Source organism: Buteo buteo, chromosome 21 (genome assembly GCF_964188355.1).
Source record: "Buteo buteo chromosome 21, bButBut1.hap1.1, whole genome shotgun sequence".
NCBI classification, from domain to species: Eukaryota; Metazoa; Chordata; class Aves; order Accipitriformes; family Accipitridae; genus Buteo; species Buteo buteo.
This window is the reverse complement of record NC_134191.1, coordinates 15347402-15368792: the sequence shown is the minus strand read 5'-3', so window position 1 is coordinate 15368792 and position 21391 is coordinate 15347402. Positions and strand designations below refer to the sequence as shown.

At 36.9% G+C, this 21391-nt stretch overlaps 2 protein-coding genes across 2 annotated transcripts in view; one reads left to right on the top strand and one right to left on the bottom strand.

The window, feature by feature from the left end:
* The window catches only part of APPL1 (adaptor protein, phosphotyrosine interacting with PH domain and leucine zipper 1), a 32327-nt gene extending 23939 nt beyond the window's left edge, over positions 1-8388 (top strand). Inside the window, exons 19-22 of the mRNA XM_075053316.1 lie at positions 1308-1454; positions 1709-1759; positions 2124-2213; positions 2798-8388. Of these exons, the coding sequence (XP_074909417.1) occupies positions 1308-1454; positions 1709-1759; positions 2124-2213; positions 2798-2947 (438 nt within the window). The 3' untranslated portion in view covers positions 2948-8388. The remainder of the gene's footprint in view (positions 1-1307; positions 1455-1708; positions 1760-2123; positions 2214-2797) is intronic.
* A 905-nt stretch (positions 8389-9293) lies between these two features.
* Positions 9294-21279, bottom strand: ASB14 (ankyrin repeat and SOCS box containing 14). Its single transcript, XM_075053317.1, has 11 exons — positions 21212-21279; positions 21042-21081; positions 19685-19896; positions 19118-19169; positions 17013-17148; positions 16757-16915; positions 14635-14880; positions 12804-12975; positions 11311-11854; positions 10297-10450; positions 9294-9487 (listed from the first exon to the last, which is right to left on the bottom strand). Exons 3-11 carry the CDS (start codon positions 19810-19812, stop codon positions 9294-9296), a joined length of 1785 nt encoding a protein of 594 aa, XP_074909418.1. The 5' UTR covers positions 19813-19896; positions 21042-21081; positions 21212-21279.
* Positions 21280-21391: the final 112 nt, after the last annotated feature.

Below are 21391 nucleotides of genomic sequence, written 5' to 3'. Positions count from 1 at the left end.
GGCTTTTGAAACTTTCTCTCCCCTGATTTGACAGGGTAAAATCTTAGGAAAACAGAGTATTTTATTTTTAACAATGTGTTGAATTATAAACATTTATATTGTTAGTAGAGAGGTAACAATAAGGTTGGAGTCTAATTAGTTCTGAAGTCCAAAAGGGTTTGCTTGGTGTTTGGGGTGTTTTTGTTTTGGTTTGTTTTTTTGTTTTTTAATGCATAATTGGTTTTAATGCATAATTGCATTGAGTGTGTTGCACAGTTTCTGGGTTTGGGTGTTTTTTCCTAATTCTTTATAAAAAATGCACTTGAAAGAAATAAGTGGAATTCTTCTTAGGATATCAAATAAGGCCATCTTAATTTTTCAGTAATAGCAGTCTTTATTTTTCATATTTCAAAACTGTTCCTCCCTCTCCCTCTTTTTCTTTACGCACAATTTATGGTCTGTCATTTAATTTCTTTGGGTGTTCTTTTAAAAACATCCAGTTTTTGGGGAACTCTAAATTACTTTCATTTCCTTAAAAGGAAATCCTAAGCATGTGAAAATATCCTGATATTTCAAGTAGAGCTTTTTTTCTTTACCTTTGTGGCATTAAGTTCAAACCTGCCGCAAAGCTGTAAGCTTTTACAGGTGAGAGAGATCAACTGAGTGCATGTCCTATATTCTAAACGTGTACATTTCAGGTTAGGAAAAACTCATCCTATCAGATTATAACAGCTGTAGTAGGGGCTTTCAGAATTTAAAAACTTACATTTAAAAAGATACATTTGAAATCTCTAAGTCCACCCTCTTTTAGGAATAAGAATGCAAAATAGTTTTATTGTAACAAAATAATGAGGATATGTAGTTTGTTCATTTGGGGGTAGGTTTTTTCTTTTTTTTTTTCTTGCTTAGATAATTCAGGAGAGCTGAACTAATTGTAGTAAAGGCTTTGGAGTAGTGCCTTCACCTGGCACCAAGTATTGAAATCTTAGTCACAAATGTAATTTGCATGAATTATGTCTCTTTAAAGAAAATAAAAAAGAAAAGGAGTATATTCACATTTAGAAAGATGACTGCATTGCATTGCAAATGTGGTCCCCTTTTCTTACATGGAATGTGTTTTTTAGAGGTTTTCCTATCTTTTGAATAATTTAGTCCTTGCCTTCTGACCTACTGTTTGTGTTGCGTATTTACATGTTTGGTCAGGTCGTAACTTCTGATGTGCTTGTGCATTTATGATATTGAAGTAATTAATGTGCAGTATATTGAAACCTCATATAGAAAATATTTGGAACCAGTTTTAATATCTCCATATTTGATCCTTTTGGCAGTTTCCTTTGCCCAATGTAGTCTTGTATGCTACGCACCAGGAGAATAAGCGTCTTTTTGGATTTGTGCTTAGAACTTCAGGAGGGAGAGTTGAGAGCCGCCAAACTTCCGTCTGCTATATATTTGAATCAAATAATGAAGGGGAAAAGGTATTGGTGATGGTTATACTTGTATCAGTTTCGAGCCTGATGTGGATTCTAAGACATTAGATGCATTCAAGCTGTCTAAGGGATTTCTGTGGGAGAGTATTTTGTTTATGTACCAAAAAACAGTTAAACCTGACAGTCTTAAGTACCTGCAAGTGCTTTAATATGCTATTATATCTAATTTGGGAATCTGGCTTAATTTTAAAGGCATTTTTATTAGAGTCTTTTTGATTATTTCCAATCTCTTTTGTGTTTAGATTTGTGACTCTGTTGGACTGGCAAAACAGATAGCTTTTCATGCAGAACTGGTAAGAATCTTTTGGGGGCAAGGGATACTTGTGAATGGAAGGGAGAGAGTATATTTAATATGTGCAATAGAATGTATTCTACAAGATGCTTACAGATGCAGTAATGCTGTTGTGGTGTATTTTAAGGAAGGGATTTGTTTTCTAGAATTTAAACCCAAGATAAAAAGACTGACCAATGTCTACTGTGGAACAATATTCAAGATGATAGGATTCAGCTTGCTACCTTTAACAAACATACCAGTCCTTTAGAAGAAGAATAATCAAAACCGTGGTATAACAGTTTTGAGCAAACTCCTATAAATCAGTAGTGTATCAAACATCTCAGGCTGTTGTTACTTACTTTATTTACATTTTTGCCCTTTAGGATCGAAAAGCATCAGAAAAGCAGAAAGAAATAGATAGAGTCAAAGAGAAACAACAAAAAGAACTGAATAAACAAAAACAAATTGAAAAGGTACATTTCATCATTATTTCCTAATATTCTTTTTTTTTTTTCTACTTACTTTCTTTTGCAGTTTTGTATTCCAAGCTCCACTACCATATTCTTTAGTACAAGTTCATAGAACATTATGGAGTTAATTAATAGGACTATTTCCTGTGCAGATTTTGTATAATTTTCTATAGTAGTTTTTTAAAAGAGCTCTTCCGAGGAGATAAGCCACAAAATGTCTTTATAGGAATATTTAAGAGCAGTGCTTGAAGGAGCACCTTCCACAGGCCCAAAATAATTTCATTTGCTGACGAGGGTTCAGTTACACTGTGAGGAAGGGGCTGTAGACAAAGATACTTGTTCTGACCGGCTGCATTTTGTGGGCTATAGGTACAGATGCATTAATGTGTTAGCTGTTCTAATAATGCCAACTAATGAAATGTACATGTTTTGGTTTCCTATTCAGTCTTTTAATTCCCTCTGTACAGAAAGCCGTCCATCAATAGTATTAAAAGATAGTTTAGAAATCACAATAATGGTATCCTGTTTCAATTGTAGATGGCTTTAAAGTTAACACTCTTTTTCTGATCCCCCCCTTCTCAAATTAGGACTTAGAGGAGCAAAGCCGGTTGATAGCTGCTTCCAGCAGATCGAATCAGAGCAGCGGAGAAGGACAATTTGTAGTGCTTAGCAGTAGTCAGTCGGAAGACAGTGATTTAGGAGAAGATGGAAAGAAGAAAAGAGAATCTGAAGCCTAAGGTTGCCTACTTTATTAAAATTGGAATCATGGGTATATCTGGTGAAATGGCACAAGTTCTACAAGAAGTGAAATGTAGGTGGAGGGTCTGTTGTATTATATAAAAATACTTCACAATATGTAGACCCTGTTATGCCTTGGTTTTTCTTTCTCAGTTAAGTAAGTAAGTGATTTCCATTTTCATGTCAGTATAATTTCTCTTCTGTATGCCAGATGAAGCATGGTGATGCTACCATGTTTATTATAAAATTATGTTTTCTCAAGGCTTCTCTGCAGTACAGAAAAAACTGTGGGGTTTTTTTTCCCCACTTACCTCTCCGTGCAATTGACTGCTCTTGAAGCAAAACTTAAACTCTCATTGGACTTCAGCAGTATGCTGAAATTTTTTCTTTACACTGCAGTATGGAGAACACCTTGCTGGAAACAAAAGTGGATGTCCAAATAAGACAGTGCTAAGCTTTATCTAATTTGTTGCACATAACTGTTCTTAGATTTAGAAAGAAAAATCCTTATTAACATCAGTGAGATGTGCAATAGTTCTGGACAGAAAGATCTTACTTTTTATTTCATATTGCACTGTATGATACTGTCTTGATTTTTTTGGTGAATATAATGCTGAAAGACTTCTTTGACAGTATTTTTTTTCTCCTGTTGAGATCTAGGTAAGAGCTGATGAGACGCAGTTGCACTTTGCTGAGGAATGTATAAAGCATTCCTTATCAAATGATAAGAATAATGTATATATTCTTGTAGCACAAGTGCCATGTTCTTGTTTTTTCCCCAGTACATACAATTAAAAGCTGTAAGCCTTTGAGTTCACTTATAAAACATGCTTAGAATTGCAGGAACATCTTGAAGTCTATCATTTGAAAAATCTTCTGAATATGTAAATGCCTTGCCACCAGTACACTACATTTACTGAAAATGAGTTGAGGCTCTTTAAGTCTCTTTATGGAAATTGATCTTGCAAACAGAATTTACTAGCTCTGAAGTAAAAGACTATGCTAATCTACATTCTACAGTCAATCCCATAAAGCATTTTTCAAAGCAGTGTCTGTTTACAGCTTGTAATCTGAATTCCGTGTTCCATACACTGTGTAATATTTATTTTGTATAGTACTAAATGTGCATTCACCTTTTGATCCAGAAGAGAAAACTTGTTTGAAGATAAATATTTATTTTTGCACTAATTACTATAAATACTAAAATCCAGTGGAACAGAACTCTCTAATAGTGGCATGAAAGTAACAGGAAATGTAGAAAGAGAAGAATATAATTATACTCCAAGTTGTAGTGTAACAGTTACGAGTGTTTTACAGTTCATTGCAGGGCATTTCCGGTGTTCAGGAATGGAAGCAATTTCCAGAGTATCTCCCTGTCAGCTGATGATGGCCCAGTCCTTCATAGCTGGAGTTGCTCAGTGCTGATGAAGTAAGTGAGGAATCTCAGGACCTCTCTGCTAGATGGCTGTAGGTGCATGGAGGCATCGGTATCCTTAGCTCTCCTCATGCACTGGAGTGGCCCAGTGTTGGCTAAAAGCGGCACTCTCCTCCTGCCCTTTATGCCGGAGATGGGAATTTCCATGCAGAAGTTCACTGCATCTGGCTTCTGTCACAGGAGAGAAGGGGGAGCAGTGCCTGCCCTTGCAGCGCCTGGGCAGGACTAACAGAGTCTGCTGCACTGGGGCCGCTATGGCAGCAGGAGCTAGAGCAGCTCTTGGAGCAGATGTTACTGGCACCACAGTCTAGGGAAGGGCTTGAGCAGCCTCGGAAGGGGTCACTTTACCCCTGCCTTAAAAGAGGAGGTGGAGGGGGAGGCAGAGCAGCAGAGACCCTCCACGTTCTCTTCCCAATTTAGTTAGCAACTCCTGTTCCAGTACATATTCATCCCCAGAGTAGCCAGCCAGTCACTTGCAGAAATACCTGCTTTTGCTGTTGCCCAGTCAGGCCAAGTGGCATTGCCCTGTGGCCAAATTTGGCTAGCACACTGTCAGGTGGACCACACAAATCCGAGGCTTTTTTCTAAAGAGGAGTGGCATTTTTATTTCATATACAGTCTTCTATTCTCAGCTCTCAAGAGGCTGTTTTTATTCTTGACAACAAAAATGGACAGAGGCAGCAAATCCAATTTTTTCCCTTTTTGTGCCTAAATCTAGGCATACAGATAGTGCATGGCAGTCAGTTTGTCTCTGCAAATCGTTCCAGTTCATGTTTCTTTCTCTTTCATTTTTTTGGGGTTGGGGTTGGTTTTTTTTTTTTACTTACTGATATTTCTGTTTTCTATCAAATAATATGACAGCATAGCTCAACGTTACTATGTCTTACTGTATCTTCCTCAAGTACATGCTGAATACGAAGTAGTTTTGAAACAGCACAGGAAGAATATGAAATCAGCAGTCTCCAGTTTCTAGAATCTAGTCCCCCAGCTTGTCAGAGTAGGACTGATTAACATGTTAACCAGTTTAGCTGCAATAGCCCTAGTTCCATACGGAAAACAGATAATAGATTAGCAATCTCATAAAAAAGCATTTCTCATGTGTAGCCTGTTTTGCATTAGCCTTACTGAAGAAATGTCAGAAAATTGAATTACTGTATTTTTTTCTTGAAACCTACCATTACTGTTTTAGACATAAATCTGCAAAGATGAGGACAAAAGCAGGAGAATAAAGTTGGCAGATGAATTTACTGTCATACAGGATTTTTCAGATTTAGGAATATGTGATTGGAATTATTCCATTTGATTTTCAGGCTTTCCATCTATGCCATTACATGTAGTTTTTATAGAACAGACAGCACAGGAGTGAAGTGCATTTCATTTGTGTTGGATGATTCTCATCTTAAGCCTTAAAAAAGGGGGAAATGACTGAAGAGAGCGGTTAAAAGAAAACAGATTGATATGCATGAATGAAAAGGGAGTGTGTGCTTATCTAGGAGATTTTCACTGGTGTAAAGTGAGCAAAAAGATATAAAAGCATTTGGGAGAGTGATGAAAGCTGCAAGAGCAAATGGCAGGTCAGAAGAGATGAGGAAGTTAAATGGTAATGGTGCAGTGAAGTAGCAGTGGGGTGAGAATTACTAAGTTTTGCTTAAGGGGAGGAGCACATGGCTTTGTAATTAGAACTACCTCAAGGCAAAAAACAGCTGCTGAGGTTTTATCCATGCCCTCCTCCCCAAAATAAAAAACTATTTGGTACCTTTTTTCCTGTGAGGTTTAGAACTACTTCATCGGAAAATATTTTTGTTCATTAAAAGGTATTAGAGTGCTTAGTATTTTCTTAGAGAGTATGACTTCTAATATAAACAGCTCATGTTCTCTTGGGAAGAACTGCGGTAGTTTTTCACCACCTGAGCTTTTTATTATTGTAAGTAAATTACTGGTTGGTTTCCTCTCCTGTAATTCATTTCTCCTGTTTAATATTTCCTATTGCCTTTTACTTACAGATTGATCTTTCAAGCACTTCCAGCTGAAGCTATAGTTTGCTTCATGTGCATCTACTATTATTTCAGACACTCCTGAAAATATTCTTTCAAGTACATGATTTTAAAGTGACTTTGCATAGGTACTGAATCAGCACTGTTTAGGACTAACTTTTTATGTTGTTGATTGCAGCCTCATAGTTACTGCCACATTTTTTTCCCTTAGGTAAGGGGATATTAAGTTTTTTACACTATGTAGATTTACACACTGCAGACCAAGCAAGTCTTCTTTATGTATGTAATGGCATGAATATCAAAATATATAAAGTGTGCTTATGGGTATGCATTTTATTGCATTATAGGTAATACCTAGCACTCCTCTATGGCCACTAATAGATTTCTCCAAGTTTAAATCAGAGGACAAGTGAAGAGTCATATACAACTTAGCCATATATAACTGGTTACGAGCAGGTAGTGTAAACTAATCTGCATTTGGTAGTCTATTACTTCCTTAATCTGTTTACGTTTGAAATTGTATCAAGACAACTTACTCTCTAACAGTAAAGTAATATTTAAGAGTTAAGGAGCATTCCCCCTCTACAGTGCTGTCAGATTTCATCTTTATTTCATCCATATGTAAACCCAGAGCTGAAAATCCTGAAACAGCTGAAGCTATTTATGAAGATATAATTTATGTATGTTGATATAAAGAAGCAAATTTGACTATGCGTATGTTTAAGGTAAATTCTGATGAACTAGTGGCACAGAATTTAGGAGAAGCCAATGGAGAAAACTATGTTACGATATAGTCTCTTGTTATTTCGGAAATAAGTCACATAGAGAAATACAACCTGCCTCTGCTTAGTGAATTTAGTAGAGTCTAATAGCAAGAGCTAATATTTTATATTCTTTCTGTTGCTCTATTTTACAAAATTTCTTGCAAGTCAATTAGCCTCCAAGGCTTTTCTTTTTAACCAAGCAGTAAGTTGAGTTGTGGGTTTTTTTCCTGCCACAGTGGTATCCAGGTTGTCATGACAAGAGTAAGTCGGTGTGTCATTGTGAATGCACTTGTATTCCTAATGAAGTTTATATTGCAAGCCAAGGATTTTGTACAATCTTTCAGGTCATTTTTATAATAGAGTGAAGTGGTCAAATTCTTACAATGCTGTTCTGGATTGGTCCGGTTCTAGTGAAGTGTAAGTGATTTTTGCAATGTTTGAGACTGACTTACACATTTTCCCTGAATAGCTGTATTAAAAACCTCCAATGGCATACTTACGTCAACATTGATTGTTGTGTCTTAATCTTGGAAAACATGGATAGTAAACATATTATGCCAGTCAGCATTTTGTAGATTAAATAAAAGCTAAGTTATAGTAACTTTCTGGGTGGGATTTGTACTGTTGCAAAAACCTCCTGCATTTTTCATAATACTGACTTCCAGGAAGTACCATTATTGGTGACAGGATGCGTTCCCTTCCATTAAACAAAGTTTTAACATGCAGCTATCCCTCTGTTGTTGAAGTGTATCTCAATTTTCTTAATTTTAATTGTATTAGCTAGATAACCTCAGAGGAAGTTATTGTACTTGGGAACGCTGATATCTTATTTTTGCAACAATCAAAGACTGAACATTAGAAGAAGAAAATCCTTACCATTGTAACTGGCTCTTTATAGTGCACACGTTGTAGCCACAGGACAATGTGTAGCACTATGCAGAGCTGTGGTTGCGATAGTGATCAGAATTCACATGTACAGAGGCTATACCAGCACAACCATTAACGTGGGTACCGATACACATCTTCACGGGCTTCATTAGTTTATTATATGATAAACACCGTGTAAAAAGCAATGGGTCATAACTACATTATGGTTAAATTTGTATTTTATAAGGTTTGTAGATTTTTCTGGGGAAAAGCAGACTTTTGAATTATGTAACTTCCATGATAAAGATGCATGTATAACTAGAAAAAAAAATAAATCTATGCTTACTTGATAATGAAGGAATAAATACTACTAATGTCAAGTGTGTTGATGAACTTTTTTTGTTCTAAAATATGGACTGACATCTGCAGTATTTTTAGAAAGAACAGGCATGCTGTGGGTCTCTGTGTACTATGTAAGACTTCTAAGACAACTGTGACTGCTGACAGATAGTGCTCCAAAAGCTTAAGCTCCAACTATTCAAAAATTGCAAGCATGCCTTTGGACAGCACTGTGAAAGGAAAACCTAGTTCTAGAGTGAGCAATCAAAGTATGTGGTGAATGAGACATACCAGTACCTGAGAATGAGATGCAGAACTAACATGTCTTTCAGAAATAGTGCCGCCTTGTTGAAACATCGGTATTTCACACTAGCTGCTGTGCTAAGCAGAGGTTTCTATAGCTGCTAATCCCATTTCACTGCTTAGAATGTGGGATTGTTTAATTGGGTGAAAAAAATCAATCTACTTAAGCTGCTCTTCAGAACTTCACTGTAGGACTTTACAAATAAAAACTACTTCTTGGCAAGAGAAAGGGAAGTACAAGACAAAAAAGAAGTATGTCTCTTCCCAGTTTTAGTTAAATCCCTGACCTTTCACTAAACCCTGAGTTTAACTCTGCAATGGGGGGTAGCGTTATCTGTTATGATAAGCTTTAACAACTTAGCAATAACACCAGGTTTGCAGACCTACATTTTACAGTTCCTTAACTGTTCACACTAAGCATTTAAAAGACTATTATCATAACTTTCAGATAGTTTATATTCCAGTAGATATGTAGAATGGGGTCACCAATACTTACATTTTGGGGTTCTCCCAGTTTTCTTGAGGGGTGAGGGGGAAATGCTGGTATTCCTTAATACATAGAAGATAAAATCCCAAAAGAAAAAAGCAGCTGCACAACAGTCTTATCCATGTCAACATTCCCTTCAACATATAGAACTACTAATTATGTACAGTTGAGGTTGTAGATTCCTGTGAAGTTTTCCTGTCCGTAAAGATCATACTCCTTGTATAGTATGTAATCCTTCAAGCAGTTTGGCAGTGGAAGGAAGGTCATGAAGACTGGACAACGGAGACGCAACCGGCCCATGCATTCCCGTATCTTCAGACGACAAAGATGCTTCAGAGAGCGAGGATTTGCTAGAAATGAGAAGGCGAGACTGATATTAGTAAATTAGTTATTAAATTTTGTTCAGTTTATTTATTCAGTACTCTGCTACCTTTCAAAAGCTTTGTTCCCGATTTTGCTGCATATTCATTCTATAAATAGTCAAATAAAATGAATGTGGCTGTCCCTGGACAATCGGACCTGCCTGGATCTTCTAGCCTTTTTATCTTAGCCCATACACCTCTCAGTTATATATTTACAATCATTGCCAACTAAATCAACAGATCTTGTTTCTGTCAAGTTGGCTAAATATAGGTTAATGCAAGTTTAAGTAGTGAAGTTTGGGGAATATACTTTATTCCTAAATAACTGGTGCCAGTCTTTGGTCCACCTAAAGAAGCTACTAAAAGTAGAATTTTGAGTCACTACTTCTTAATCTGTGTACAAGCAAAAAGGACATAGAATTAATCTAGACTAGAATTACATCACTCAAAAATAGCGATTTATTAGATTTGTTCCATCAACTTGAGGCAGGGGGAAAAGCTTTTCTGCCCTTGAAGAGGACTGTGTTGTCTACATCGTAATTAAAGTTCCAAGTGCTCTACATAAATTATGCAGTTACTGTGTGTCAGACTTCTGAAATAAACTTAGTTGAAACCCTGCATAGACTGATTTTTAAGAGGTCTCTTACTGTCAAAACATAACTTTTGCCCTAACAAGGGTCAAGAAAAGCACCAGTGTGATGTAAAGAGAATGAAAACTAAAATACTACCAACAAAAAAGGCCCCAATCCCAAAACAGCTTGTTTGTCATTTCAAATTTGAACACCAGATATACTTACTTAAAATCAAATTGATGTCTGGCCAGAGTTCCTGTTCTTTGAGAACTGCTTCTAGCTTCCAGCAGATATTGACGTGATCGACGTAATCTAACATTACTCGCACTACTTTCCCAGACAGATGCTTCAACCATGACAAGGTTATCACTTCACAGAACTGATAGAAACAAAACGTTTAATAGGATGATATTCAGTACTCCTGTAAATGACTTCCACCTTTGCAGGACAAGAGCAATTAAATAACTGCAGCAGAACGCTAGGAAGAATGAGTGTTCTGTCAGTCAGGGGAGCTTTAGAGGTTGTCACAGCTTGCATTAAGTCTCACTAGTAGAATGTGAAAATCTGAGAGATGGTTATTTTGTACTAGATCTAAAAGTGAACTTAAGTAGCTGGATATTTAGTAACTAAGTGCTTAAAAAGAAGTGCTACCACTCACTAAGTGGAATTTAGACTTGTGTCCCCACATGCTGAACAGGGGGACCCACCAGTCCAGTGCATGCCACACCCCCTTATCTTCAGGTTAAAGAAGGGTTTATTAGGTTCAAGTGGACTTTGCAGACTACAAAACAATGATGCTGATGGGTGTCTCTAGGATCCTCTTTACACTCGTCCAGGTTTGTTAAGTTCTGCTCAGTGCTTATTGTGCCAGCTCCAGGGGGTCCTTGCAACAGCCTTCCAGTACTAGTGTTATGGCACAAGACAACCCAGCGAGCCAACCTCCAAGTCCCTGCTTTCACAGCATGGACAAGACTGCCCTGGAGAGCCAATTCTGTACTGATCATTAGCATATCATTAGCTATATTTTCATGATTCAAAAATATTGTTTATGATCATTTGCTGTCATGAACCAGGCCTCCTGACAACATCAATTTAATTTTGTCTATTCCTACCTTTAGGTGTAAACTGTCCTACATTTTCAAAACTTCCTTTTCTGACACTGCATTAAGTACATTTTCATTTAGCTTTAGGAAGGATACTGGTAGTAAAACAACATATGAAGCCATCTGATATACTTACCATTGTATCTTTGATAACAGTAGAAGTCCATCCATCAGTCACATACTGGGAATGCGAACTGTTTCCCTGAGGGCAATCAAAGCAGCGGTGCACATCATACCCATAGTTCATCAGCATTCTTAACATGACTTCATCTTTCAGAGCATACTGTAGAGCTGATGGAAAATGTGTTGTATTCACTCTGCAGAAGTAATTGACATTAGCCCCATGTCGGAGCAGTAGATTCATTAACTCATAGTTGCCCATTCTCAAGGCTATTTGGAGACAGTTGATGGGATCTTGGTTTGGCAGGGCTCCAGCATTCAACAGCAACTGTGCTGAACAGATATCCCCATTGGAAACAGCAAAGTACAACGCTGATTTCCGATGGTCATCGTAGCCTTTGCGAACTCTTTGATCCAGCATAAAATTGGCATCAAACCCAGATTTGAGGAGAAACTCAAGGCACTGAGGATGTGCTCCTGCTGCTGCTGAGTGAACTGGACTTATCCCACTTTCTTTAATGGCATCAAAGTTAGTAACTGGAACTAAGTATTTTAGGGCTCTAAAGAATTAAAAAAAGAAGAATCTCAGAATCTTAAACATACTGGTTCACCTGGCTCAGTGTTTGAATTTCTCTGTGTTGCTGAGCTTCAGAATTCATCGTGACTGTATACAATTGTCTTAGTCTACCAAATCAGTACCATGGCATGCTATACCTCTGCATTGACTTTAATTGCTAACAATTAAATTGTTAGCCAGCAATGGATACTGACTTCACACCTACTACGCATAAAATATTATTATATTATACTATTATTCAGGAACAACCCCATTCCCTGCTAGCAAAATAATAATTCCTTCTCAATAGAAGCTTTTCCTGAATGTCGAGAGCACAGTATTATTGCTTAACCTACAGGAATTAGGGAATTTAATAGAATAGAATATATAACATTAATACATATATAACTTAATATATATGATACATTTAGGTTTAAACATAAATATAAAATACTAACATAGGAATTAAGAATCCCCAGATTCTTAACCACAATGCAACATTCTTAGTATTGAAGACTTGTTTCTCACTTACTGGTTGTGATTTTAGCATAACTATCATCTTCCAGTAACCTTCCTGTCTTTAAAATAGGGATCACCTTATGCCCTAAGTCTATTTGTTTATTTAGTACATTTAACTTCCTGTGATGGGGTGGAGATGAGGCATACCCAAAGAGAGTGAGGACGTCCCAAGAACCTCAACATCAGACTGGACAGTGTTACTATTTGTGGCAAGTGGGGAAATACTGTAGGAATTAGTATGTTCATCCTAAAATGATGATGATTTTAGCCTGACCAGTCTCTTACGTTTAGACACAGAAAACTCATATTTACATAGTCAAAAAGAGTTCCTTCTACAAAACTACAGATTTGCTGACTGCTTTGAATAACGTAGAATTAACAAAATTAATATTTCTCATGTCACCATTACTTGATTTTTAAGTATATTAACTCACAGAAAGTGTCCTCTATATGCAGCTCTGTGGATTGGCAAATGACCCGAGTGCTTTGGTACATTGGCATCAGCCCCATATTCTAGTAAAAGACTCAGAGAATCTGGATTTCCTCCTCCTGCTGCTTCAAATAAAACAGAAGCACAATCCATTGCCTGTGAAAGAACATTCGCACCTGGAAAGAAGCATCAAGGATTTTCACAGTTGTCACTGTAAATATCCAGCAATAATTAATATCTCCAACCCTCCAATGATACAGTATTGTGAATTCTAAAGCAAATAAAACCACTATGGGCATAAACCTTCATGTTGGATCCTCAATTTTAGATGTGTTTATGTAATCCTGGGAACAAGAAGGTCCAAACTGCTTTGAACACAATTACATAGTAAGACTTGCTGCTAGGAGTGGGCAAAGAAGGAGTTTGGTTCTTATTTATACAAACAATTGTTTTTTAGCTTACATAAAATGCATTTCAATTCTTCTACTTTACAAAGACAAGTGTAACTAAATATGAGAGAAGCCAGTATCAAAACAGTTCATACAATCCAGTTCCAGCAGTGCTGAGCCATCATAAAAAATTCCCCACCACAAATGTCATCTGGCCTTCCCTAAGGTGACCTGTCTACATGAGAAAACAATATTGCATTTAAAAACAATTACAACTGCTCACTAAAATATTATTTGAATATTATGAAAATGTAGTCTTTATCAGGCCTTTACTTAACTACATCACAACAATCCTCCTGGAGCAGATAGCATTTAATTTTCTTTAGTAAGGGAAATTACTTCAGCTGCTATTTCCGATGGTGTATTTTACAATAACCAGTTTTCATCCAATCACAGAACTTTCAGAAGACTAATAAAAATGTGTGTAAATAGGCTAACTACTTTAGAGGGAATATATATATATATATATATATATGCACACACACACATATATTCATCTTATAACATGAAATTTAAGATGCTAGGAATTCTTTAGATGGACCTCAACTCACGTGATTTGGGAGTCAAATTCTTCAAATATATTAAGATGCCATTCAAAAATGCAAACAAAATATCTGCTGCAGTGTGTCAGATTTGCTTGCAGTTTTGCAAAGCATTTACTGATGACTACTACTACAGTTTGCTACAAGTAAGTAATCTTTAAAAATATATTTTGTATATGTTTGGATCTATTAACAATACAGGCTGTATACTCAGTAGCATGATAACAGTTCATTTTCTTTCACTTCAGTTATGCAAAGTTTTACTGGCTACTGAGCTAAGAACAATTTTTTGCCTCTGCATTTAGGAATAATTTTCTCTGTTGGAAAGAGGATTCACTTTCTCCCATTTGGGCTTTAAACATTTCAGTACTAACACATGTGGCTTACAATTTCTACTCACTTGAAGACTACTACCACAGAACCAACATGTTACTAAATCAATCTACTGAGTTGTAAAACAGAACCATGGAATAGCTGAGGTCGGAAAGGACCTCTGGAGATCATCCAGTCCAAGCCTGTGCTCAAGCAGGGTCAGCTACAGCAGGTTGCCCAGGACAGTGTCCAGTCAGGTTTATAGTACCTCCAAGGACAGAGACTCACAACCTGAGTGATCTGTTCCAATGTTCAACCACCCTCACAGAAAAAAAGTGTTTTCTTATGTTCAGACAGAATTTGCTAGGTTTTAATTGGTGCCCATTGCCTCTTGTCCTGTTATTGGGCACCACTGAGAAGAATCTGGTTCTGTCCTCTTTACACCATCCCATCAGATACTTATAACACTGGCAAGATAGACCCCCACCCTGAGTGTTCTCTTCCTGTAACATCCTATGTAATAAAGTCTCACCTTTTTGCAATAAGAGCTCCATAATTTCTGTATGTCCAATCTGTGCAGCCAGTGCTAGAGGTGTAAGCCCATATCCACTGCGAGGGTCAGGATCTGCTCCAGAATGAAGAAGCAGCTTCACCAGATCCTTCCTGCCTAGTCTGGCTGCCTCATGTAAAGCAGTCCTCTTGTGGACACACTGCAAATTCACCTTTGCACCAGAACTTATCAACAAGGAGGCAATCTCATACGAGTCATGTTTAATTGCTGTAAGACAATAAGCAAAGTATCAGCCAGAATGTTTCAACACTATTCTATGCACTATGGCTTCTATTACATGGCAGCCCAGGAAACCTCGAGCTGTTCCTGGCAGTGCTATTTATACACTGAGAAATGTCACACTACACTGAAAGGTTTTACTTATCAATAAGTCTGTTCTTTGTTTGCAGAAGAACATTAACTATTCAAATGAGTAATTTTATGGTAATCTCTTTTTCTCTCTGTAATCCCCTGTTGCATTTGGTAATGCAACAGAGTGCAACTTTCCTTGCCACTAGATGGAGATCCTATACAGGGACTTGGTGCAGTCAGGAGCTGGCCTGCTCAGCTCTATTCGATCTTCACAAACAGTTACCATAATATGAAACAAAGTTTAAAATGACTGTGTCATATGCCTTCGTATCTTAATAAGCCTGATCTGTTAAGTCAGTAAGGATCTTAAAAGAGTAATTTGCATTGGCTCCAGTGGATGGAATGAATAGGCAACACCTTTCCCTCCTTCTCTCTTTGATCTCCCAGGCTGTGCAGGGTAGAACAGTGGGACAGATTAGGCAGAGAAGCTTCATGTGCCACAGCTGCTTGAAATACCATTGACAGCATACTATAACCTGTGATATCCCATTATCTGTAACCTACACGGCTGCTTTAGATATATCCCATACATCCCTTTCTTGGGGGATGGTGCATTTTAATATACTGCACTTCAAAAGTATTTAGGAATTCTCTACATCTTTTCTAAGCAGGTGGCCCTGACTAGAAGCTTTAGTCATTTCAAAAGGATGGACTGGGGGTCCAGTAAGGAAACTTACAGTGCTCCTTTAGAACTCAGATAATGAGAACACGCTTTCCTTTTTTTGGCTGGGACTCAGTAACAATAACAGCATCACAGCCCAAATTGAGGGAAGCAAATTAAATGAACACAGAACATTTTTTAAAAGCATCTTGGAAAAATATGGTTCCTTACAAATCAAGAATGACAGTTCTCGTGCATGATCAAATTAAAATAGCATTCACATTAAGAGTGATACTAGGTATGGGACCTTCTTCTTCAGTTAAAAAAATTCAAAGAGAAGTGAACCAAGAATTTAGGCCTGGCTAGCTTCTTCACTTGTCATACTTGGATTAATTCCAACAATGTCTGAATAGGGACAAACACTGTTTTATGCTCTACGTAATGCAGATAAATCAGGCTGGTTTGCTATAATTTTTGAAAATCAAAACCAATTACCTTAGTTTTTGGAGAAAGAGAAGCTGATGCAATGAAAGAGATACCATGTAAGCAGAGAATATGAATGTTTTATATGCCTGCAGACATGAAGGACAGTAATAGCATGAAAAAGCAGGAGTACCTGGTTATCTGGCACCACTGCATAAATGATGCCAAGGAAAGCAGAGGATGACACTCTGCACTTCGTGGAGAAAGCGATTTGATTCTTTGAGGAAAAAGATGTATGTTCAACCTGAACCTCAAACTCTTTGCAACTGAGGGACAGAAAACGGCAGGCATCTGGAGCTCCCTGCATTGGATCAGACTTTGGGGAAAGATTTTTAGCTCCTCCTAATTCTATGTTTCCCACACTTCAGTAGACCAATAAGGATAATACTTTAATTAATAAACAATGCTATGAACTTTGTGGTGACAGTCCCTAACTTGCAATTGTCAGGTCATTTAAAGCCTTGATTTTGTCTAAGAAAAACAGACGGGGACAGACACATTCAATACTGAGATTAACATTTCTTGCTCCTTATAGCAAAATATTTTAGATATTGATTTGAAGTCAAATATGTCAAATTGAAACCTAAAATGTGTAACTATAATCTCACCTCATTCCCCCACCTCTCCACCCCTAAACAAGGTATTCACCTATAACTAAAGGAGAATCTCCCTCTTCATTCTTAACATTGGGATTGCAGCCATTGAGCAGGAGAAAGCGGACATTGTCTACAAAGCAATTTCTTACTGCCACCAAGAGAGGTGTTTCCCCTTTCAGAGTGGTCTGTTCCCATGTAATGGCACGGGAGGCTGAAATACAGAAAAGCAGAACACATTTGAAGCTGGATGATTCATCAAACCCGACTTTGTAAAACTTTTTTGGTGGAAAACCAGAAGGACTCTGTACCTTTCAAAGTTATTTCAAGGATGTTCTTATTTAGTTGTGCTGCAGCTTCATGCACAGGAAGCCAGCCTTGCTGATCTGCTTCCTCAAAAGCAGAACTGTGCCTCACCAACTTCATCAACGCTTCTTCTTGACCTGTGAAATTTTCAGACAGACACATATCCCATTACTCATCATAAAACAAAATTCAGGCAACTAATATATTGAGTGCCATTTATCCCATCAGTGTATCTAGAATAAAAAACTTGCTTTGTCAAAGCAATTTTTTCTGAGAGGGTCGTTTACATGAACAGAACAATCAATGATTGACATTGACTCACAAAGCATTTTAAATTATACATTGAAAAAACTTGCTTATAATAGTACGATTAAAATATTTCAAATACAATCCTCTCATAAGCAATAGTACATGCAAGTTTAATATATAAACAGGTGTCCTAGTGAAACTGTAGGAAAAAATATTTAGGTTGGCAAAATGTCATGGTTTAACCCCAGCCAGCAACTAGGCACCATGCAGCCACTCACTCACTTCCCCCCCACCCAGTGGGATGGGGGAGAGAATGGGGGAAAAAAAAAGAAAGGTAAAACTCATGAGTTGAGATAAGAACAGTTTAATAGGACAGAAAGGAAGAAACTAATAATGATAATAATAACAAAAATAAAATTATAATAATAAGAAAAGGATTGGAATATACAAGTGATGCACAATGCAATTGCTCACCACTCACCAACCAATAGCCAGTTAGTTCCCAAGCAGCTATCCACCCTCTCTGGACAACTCCCCCCAGTTTATATATTGGGCATGACATCACGTGCTATGGAATATCCCTTTGACCAGTTTGGGTCAGCTGCCCTGGTTGCATCCCCTCCCAACTTCTTGTGCCCCTCCAGCCTTCTTGCTGGCTGGGCATGAGAAGCTGAAAAATCCTTAACTTAGTATAAACACCACTCAGCAACAGCTGAAAACATCAGTGTGTTGCCAACATTCTTCTCATACTAAATCCAAAACATAACACTATACCAGCTACTAGAAAGAAAATTAACTCTACCCAGCCAAAATAAGGACACAAAAGTAAAAAGTAAAATGAAGCTGATCTAACAGGGATGAGACTTATCTCGTTATTCCTACTTTTACTAACAATTTTATTGGATCTTTAATCAACACAAGTGATTATGTTTTCAATTTTATATCTCATCAAGAAACAGCAAAACTTTCTTGGCTGGAAAGCCTGTTTAAGTAGAGGCCCGGTTTCTGCTCTTTTTTTTTTATCCCATCATTCCTGGGAGAAGGCAGCCTGCCCTCTGTTAGTTACAACTATAGGGTGAGGGGACAGACTGCTCTTAATCACTGCTGCTGAAGTTCTCCTACATATGAAAGAATTATATATTCATAAGGCCAGACAGCAAGTGTAGACTAGAGTTTAGACACATTCTCCATTGTGTATGGAACATTTATAGCATTTGCTTTTCCAGAAAAGACTTGGCTTCTTGATTTCTACTCCAATAAATATCTCTGTAACTACTACGACGTGTGCAAGGATTGGACTGAAAGTTTCCCACTGCCAGACAACTGTCCAAACAACTGTACTACTTATGCTCATTGTTTAGTTATCTCTGTAACTCAGAGATATAAATTGATTATACCAGAAAAAGTAGAAGTTTTAGAGGAGCAGACTAAGAGCATCTCGTGCTGGAATACGCTAAAGTTTGGCAATTAAGGAACAATTCTGGAACACTCTTGAGGCAGAGAAGGGATTTCAATCTGGGTATTTCACAAAGTGGCAAATGCTTTTATGAAGTATTAACTGACTGAAGGCCTTGCCATCCTGTTGTTTATATTACAAGAACGGTCTGGCATTGTCCCCTAATTCCAGGAGATGAAGCACTGGAATCCAAGAGGAGTGATATTTGAATCCATGTTCCCATCTAATAAATTAGCTTCTGGGTGTCCTGTTTTTAGTTGCCTTACTCCTCCAAAGACTATGTAAAGAAAAAGTGCACTTAAATCAGGTGATCAAACACCCAAAATGTACGCATTACTCGACAGTGCAATATCCAAGTGATTCCTCGGAGTACAGGCTTAGTGCGGTGTATTTGTACTTAACTGTCCGAATTGCTGCAATTATCTTTCCATGTTCTTTGCTTGCAATATACTGGAAACTGCATAAACAGAACAAAAATAAACAGATAAGTAAAAATTAATGTGAAGTTCAGGATATAATTATACCTTAATTTAAATAGTCAAGTCTAGACTACACGTTAAAGTTCTGTAAGTTACGTAGGTTTTGTCAGGGTTTAACACATTAAAACACTTTTTTTTGTTGGTCTTCCCCTGCCACTATAAATATTGGATTTTTCACACAAAGACAACAATTCAATACTAAAATGAGGGAAAGCTACCATACCAATCTATTTTTACATCACATATTTATCCTCTTCATAAAGCCTTGTACTCACTTAGATATTGATGTAAAACATCATACATTCCATATTTTCGAGGAAATGGGTATACTTTTTCAGGGAGAACTCAGAACAAGTGAGCTACCAGTGGTTTCCAGTGTCCATTAGACAAGGTCAGAGCAATACAACATACAGACTCACAAATGAAAATAAGGTTACTACACACTTATAGTAATGTCAAGAAAACACCCAAAATAGAAGTAGTAACTTACTACCTTTCATCCTCTGTTGCACTGCCACTGGTTTCAATTTTATGCTTATCTTGTAAGCTTTCCTGAATAGCTTGTTGGGTAGGGATTTCATCATCAGAATCATCATTGAACAGATATGTAGAATTATACATGGCAAATCAACACAACCTGGATCACTTTTCGAAGGGAAACCCTGCTTTTTAATTGGAAGCAGATCTTAAATCTTCAGGTTAAATCTGGAATAACAGAAATAGCAATCGCTGGTTAAGTATCAAGAGAAATGAAACATAGTTTAAAATAAATTACACAGAACTTCTCTATCTCAAGCTTCAGCCTTCTCCCAATTATTTAATTTTGCACCGCAAAGAGTTATTCTATTTAGAACAGAGTAAAGGTTTTCTATTCCAATAACATGTGCTAGCTTTTATCTCTGTTCCACAGACTGAACATACAGAATAGCTACTTGTTCTGGCGTTACTTATTAGACAGCAACAAAAATAAGTAAAACCTAGTTTTCAGATAAATACTCATTCCCTCCTAAGTTTTTTAGACACTCAAATATCATCACAATTGTGCTATGATGTTTCCTTAGTATGACAACAGATGTGTAATAAGACTCAGGATGTTTTTTCAGTTTGTTCACAGAAGGCCTGGAAGTGAAGGACAAGTGAAGGACATGAAAGTTTTTAATAATAGCTTTTGTTCAAACTGTTTCAATAAAGATATCATGAGGGCTATATCTTGCAGTCAGGAAAGTATTGTAGATTTGTGCTATTACGTGCATCAGCCTTCCAACTGAAACAACATCAAACTCCATGCTTGAGAAAAAGACCAACTTTACCACCTTACCTACATAATCTACAGCCATTAGGACAGATAAACTTACAAATCTGCATTTTCTTCCTCAATGCATGCCTTTTTTTTCCTAATACTTGTAAGGGATATATATAAAATACTGCAATAATATATATCCAAATACAGGCAGAAATAAAACACAGTGGTATAACCACAATGGAGTTAGTAATAATAATAAAAATAAAAGCTTAAGAATAGCATTAGTTTAAAAAAAATATTTTAAAGAGTTCCTCAAATTGAAACGGTTCAATTAAAAATATTTTTACCCTTTTAAGATTGTCATACAAACAATGGAGCATAGAAATAAATCCCATTGATACTACCTGTTAAGTCTAGATGTTAAAATATAAAAGAAATAATACAAAATTATTAACAATCAAATCAATCATTAAATAGTATAATGTGTGTAGATGTACACTGTTATATGCATAGGTAGTCCCACTGTTCTTTTGTATATTCAGCTGTGTGCTATTATAGTTTAAAATCACAGATGTTCTGTTAGGCTTAAACCTCTCATCTGTTTTACCTTATCAAAACTCCCACTTCTGTCTTTCAAGAGAGTTGGCCTGAAAAAAAACAACAAAAAAACCAGGGCAAACTAACATAAAAGTCATAAGAAAAACTGAAAGCAAATAAATAAATTTGCAAAATGAATGAGCACAGCAAAATGAAGGAAGTTGTCAACATGCCACTTACAAAGTTTGGAATAATTCTAGAAACATCTTAAAGTTGAGGAGCAGTAATTCATAGCAAATCTGCATCACCTGTTACCTGATCCACCTAATGTGTTGATTGCAAGGGCTTGCTCTGTAATTGCACATGTAACAAAATATACACACAAGTAACTGTTAGTATTCGATTATATCTATAGTACAA